The sequence below is a fragment of the Chiloscyllium plagiosum genome, chromosome 1 (assembly GCF_004010195.1).
Source record: "Chiloscyllium plagiosum isolate BGI_BamShark_2017 chromosome 1, ASM401019v2, whole genome shotgun sequence".
NCBI classification, from domain to species: domain Eukaryota; kingdom Metazoa; phylum Chordata; class Chondrichthyes; order Orectolobiformes; family Hemiscylliidae; genus Chiloscyllium; species Chiloscyllium plagiosum.
In genome coordinates this window covers 9,262,450-9,267,363 of record NC_057710.1, presented here as the reverse complement: position 1 = coordinate 9,267,363, position 4,914 = coordinate 9,262,450, and the positions used below count along the sequence as shown (strand labels likewise).

Below are 4,914 nucleotides of genomic sequence, written 5' to 3'. Positions count from 1 at the left end.
CTTCCCCCCAACCACTCCTCCACACCCACTCCCCACCACTCCCATTTCCCCCCACCACCGTCCTATCATTCACCTGTTCCGGGAAGCTCCCAGGGCAAGCACGATGGGGTCAGTGATCTCCAACATCGATTGGAGGATGGAGGCGACTATGATGAACAAGATGATGCTGAGCAGGAAGGTACGCTGCAGGACATGCAGGTCTATGAGGTCAGTCTGTAGCGCCAGCAGCAGAAAGGTCACCCCTTCGGTCACACCTCTGTGCACAGAACAAAATTACTGCAGGATAAAAACCAACATCAGACCCACTTGTGGTATTATTGTTTGAAAACTTCAGGAAAAGGGCATTAACAGAGAAGGTTGAAAACTAAGATATTGGAGGTGTCTGCCAAACGCGTCATCCCTCAGGCTTTACTCTGCCAGTCAATGTGATCTCAAGTGACTAAAGAAAGGTGCAGCAAGATCTGGACCACATCCGCTTTAAAAGTAATGTGCTGCGGATGCTGGAAATCAGTAAAAACCTGTAAAAACACCTTAATAAATGATTTGATCAATTCCCCACAATGGACATCAAGTGACCTATAGTTACCCATTTGCTGAGTCTTTCCCTTTTTGAATGTATTTACTATTTTCCAGTCTGATGGAACCTTTCCTGAATCTGGTAAATTAACACCAGAGCATCCACTACCTTTATTAACCAACTCTTTTAACACCTCAAGGCAAAGACTTGCCAGCCTGCAAATTCATAACTTTGCTCCACACGATTTCTCTCGTGACTGCAATTTCGCCAAGTTTCTTTCCCCTTTCCACTATTGCCAGAAAGTGTTTCTAATATCCTCTACAGTGAAGACAAAAGTAAATCAATTGTTTATCTCATCCTCCATTTCCTTACTATCGACTACCAACTCTCATTCTCAGTCTATAGAGCAGCAACACTCGATGATCATTTTCACATTGTCGGAGTTTTGGGAATTGTATGGTGGGATAATTGGTAATGGCTTCTCCCATTATAACAGAAACCACATTTCAAAAAGGCTTGGCTGTAAAACGTTTTATGATGCCCAAAGAGGGAGACAGGGAGGGGGGTGTGGTGACAGGCTCAGTAGACAGGGCAAGTTCTTCCACTGTTTGTTTGTTGCTTGGTTTAGGGCGTGGATCGGGTCACTGAAGCTCCCTTACCTGTGCATGAGGTTGCCATTCGCAAAAGCTGAATATCCCTGAAGGTAAAATTTGCACAGAGTGAGCAAGCCCAGCGACAGACGGGAGACCGTGAATGTCAGGCCCACCAGAGAGTACGGAGTGACACAGCACCCAGCTACGCTGCAAGAGGTCAAAGGCAGGAGGTCAAAAGGGCATTGAACATTCGACAAGGCGAATACTTGATAGCATCGGATAGGCAAGAGAGAAACACGCATGCTGGAGTTTTACAATGCTTTTGCTTAAACCCATCAAATATATTTGGATTCCAACAATGCCACGCTGAAAAAGATATTCATTGAGGGTAGTGATGGTAAAGCAGGCAAGATGGTTGAGGCCACTAATCAGATTATGTTTGATCTTATCCAAAGACAAAGTCAGTCAGAAGTCACACGGCACCAAGATATAGGCCAACACGTTTATTTGAAATCATAAGCTTTCAGGTATTATCGACCAGGCCGGAACCCCCACCCCCACCCCCCCCCAAACCTTCCCTCACAACCACCCCATCTCAAAACATTTTAAGAAGGTAGCCCAGACCCTGACTTTACATCTGTCCAAAAAAAATTAAAACTGGATATCCCAAGAGTGATGCAGCTGGTCAAACCACTCAACCTTAAACAAAACAGAGTTATTTCAACATCACGGATGAAACTCAAACAAAAGAAAACAGAATTTAGAATAGCTTAATTTATTTGATAACCCAATCAATTCTATCGCAATTTAACAAAGGAGCTGTTTAAATCCCCGCAACATCCTATAAACACAGCCCTTAGTAAAAGGTATATTCAAACACGGGTTCTTACAGACAGAAGAGGTTTCAGAGAGAAGATCCAGGCAAGACCTCTGCTAATCATGAAACCTCTTTTCACTGTAGCTGCTTCTCTGGGTCCCCAGCAACATTTTGATTGCTTGCGAAAAAAACTAAACCAAACTAGAAAAAAAATCTTGAACTGGGAGAACTGGCTACTCCCCTGGCATTGTTTTCAAGTGGCTATTTCCAGACATATCAGAACCTCTGCCTTTACAACTCCCTTTTGAAAAAGCGAAAAAAACCATAACCTTGTTAAAGGGACAGCATCATCCTTCGTCAGGTGAAGGAGCGGTGCTCCAAAAGCTTGTGCTCTCAAATGAACCTGTTAGACTACAACCTGGTGTCATGTGTCTTCTGACTTTGTCCACCTCAGTCCAACACCAGCACCTCCACATCATTAACCAAAGACAGTACAAGTTCGAGGAGTCTAATGGCCTCAACTTCTCCTAATGCACATATTTTAAAGAGGGATTACAAGGAGACCTCGGGAGTTCAGAGACAAAAATCCCTGAAGGTGACACGTTCAATCAAATCACGAATTCCCTGAGAGATAAGGAGAAATGTCTTCTAACAGAGAGTGGCGAATCTATGGAATTCACTGCCACTGAAGGGTGTGGAGGCCAGGTCATTGAGTATATGTAGGACTGAGATAGATAGGTTCTGGAGTATCAAGGGGGAGAAAGTGGGATGATGGGGTTGAGAGACTTATCAGCCAGGATTGAATCGATGGGCTGAATGGCCTAATTTCTGCTCCTGTTTCTTACGTTCTTATGCATCGTTACGTGAAAGCATTCACTTGCACCACAATACGGCCTATACATTAGGGTAATCGAGATTAACGTTCCCGGAGCTGAGGGGCACAATCTCACTGAAGCAAATAAGCTTCTCAAGGGGCAAGGTGTGGAACTAAGGCCACAAAACAGTTTCCCCTGAGGACAGAATTGAAAAACACTGAAGTACAGTTTCATGATAAGTGGCCAATCAATTAGGACAAAGATGAGGAGTAATTTGTTCCGATTACAATAGTGCTGGAAAAGCACAGCAAGTCAGGCAGTAGCTGAGGAGAAGGAAAATCGATGTTTTGGGCCAATGATGAAGGGCTTTTTCCAGAAACATCGATTTTCCTGCTCCTCAGATGCTGCCTGGCCTGTTGTACTTTTCTAGCACCAATCTAATCTAGACTCTGATTTCCAGCATCTACAGTCCTCACTTTTGTCGAGTAATTTGTTCACTCAAGTTTATGAATTTTTGGAATTCTCCAGTCCAGAGAATGGTGGATGTTGTATCATTCTGTATATCATGGGCCAGCATGGATAGATTCCTGATCTCTCTGGGAATTCAGGAGATAGGAAGGTGAAGAGCAGCTACTGTCATAGTGAATGGTGGAGCAGGATTGAGGGGTTGAACGCTGTAATTCTCATATTCCTTATGAAATGCTCATATTCCTTATGTTTCAACTACAATAGAGACCCCATTTCCAAAGTGACCTCATTGGCCACAAACTGCTTTGGGACATGGAAACTGGGTCAAACAAATGCAGTTCTTTCCCGAGAAAAATTAATCAGTGAATCCGCAAATTGTAAGTGATGGATGAGGTTTGCTGTCACTCTTTTTTTTCAAAAAACGTTACAAGTCTTTGAAATTCTCTTCAGCTGATCGCAAACAGTACCTGGTGAGGAAGGCGAAGTCCAGCCCCTCCTGTGATGCCCCCTGCTGGCGGCGCGAACTGAAGTAGAAGTAGATCTCTGTGACAAACAGGACCAGCCAGAATGTGGTGAGGAGGGCTGGCACCGCAAACTGGTTCCACAGCATCATGCCTAGGCCCAGCACTCCATACAGCTCACTCTCCTGTGTATACACACACAGAAAAAAAAACACATACAAGCCAGCCATGACAAGTCAACTCCAGGCACTGCCTCTTCATAGCCAACATCCCGCCCAAGATTCCCTTCATCATCAGTCCAAGGGTACGCGCCCATCTGCAAACCACACCTCACCTTCCCCACCTCCTCATCTCTCACTGTCGGAAAGCAAATCCCTTGTTTTCTAAAACCTGTTCCTTTTCTCAAGGATACGGTGTCCTTGATTTTTTTTCCAGAGGGGCTCGTAAATGGGCTGGGCTCCGATTAGACTGGTTTGGTACAGATATTGAGGCGCCTTTTTGTTTACATGTAAACAGATAAGACTTCCGGCCGAAGTGGTCATGTTTTAGATGTGACCTATATAGTGAAAGGGGAGTGATCAGCTCTCTAACTGAGCAGTTCAATCCAGAACTAGCTGGGAGTTCAGCAGTGGACTGTGTGAACAGGTTCTCTCTCCATCGGCCCTTCTAACTTCAACCTGTAAACATCGGTTCCTTTCTTTTACTGTGTTTTAAGGGGATTTTCTTTTTGGGACTGTTGTGTATATTCAGAACAGCATAATTAAGTCTAGTTTGGATAGACTGAGTGCTGTAGGGGTCCTTTATTCCGTTCTTTGTGTTTTATTGTGTAATTTTGTGAATAATTTTCTGTCTGTTTTAAAATCTAGTAGTCAACCTAACTATCTTACTCCGGGTAATTTTCACTGTACACTTACCGAAACAAATTGCAAAGTTATGGTCTAGACTGCCTGCTTAAGAATGTTTTGTGTGGTCTGGCCCAGTCCAGAACAGAATGGGGGCTCTTTGTGGGATCTTAAGCAGTGAGTGGTAGGTGCTAGTGTCTTCATTTTGAGTGTTGGTTTGGTTGGGTAGATAAAGCATGGGGCAGTAATGGCTCTTTCAATCGCCAAACGTTTTCTGGAAGTGGATGTGGTAACTTTGGAAGTTTTGCACAAGGTGAATAAGACCAAGCTGCAGGAATTAGCAGACCAGCTGGGGTTGGACTTACCTGCTTCTGTGAGGAAAGGAGAGATAATTACAGCAG

The 4,914-nt window shown here is 44.2% G+C and overlaps 1 protein-coding gene across 1 annotated transcript in view; it reads right to left on the bottom strand.

Moving 5' to 3' along the window:
• LOC122551799 (RING finger protein 145-like) overlaps nt 1-4,914 on the bottom strand; it is a 42,086-nt gene that overhangs the window by 18,413 nt on the left and 18,759 nt on the right. The window contains exons 5-7 of the mRNA XM_043694308.1: nt 3,678-3,856; nt 1,177-1,317; nt 74-256 (exon numbers count right to left, since the gene is read on the bottom strand). Coding sequence (XP_043550243.1) covers nt 74-256; nt 1,177-1,317; nt 3,678-3,856 — 503 coding nt within the window. The remainder of the gene's footprint in view (nt 1-73; nt 257-1,176; nt 1,318-3,677; nt 3,857-4,914) is intronic.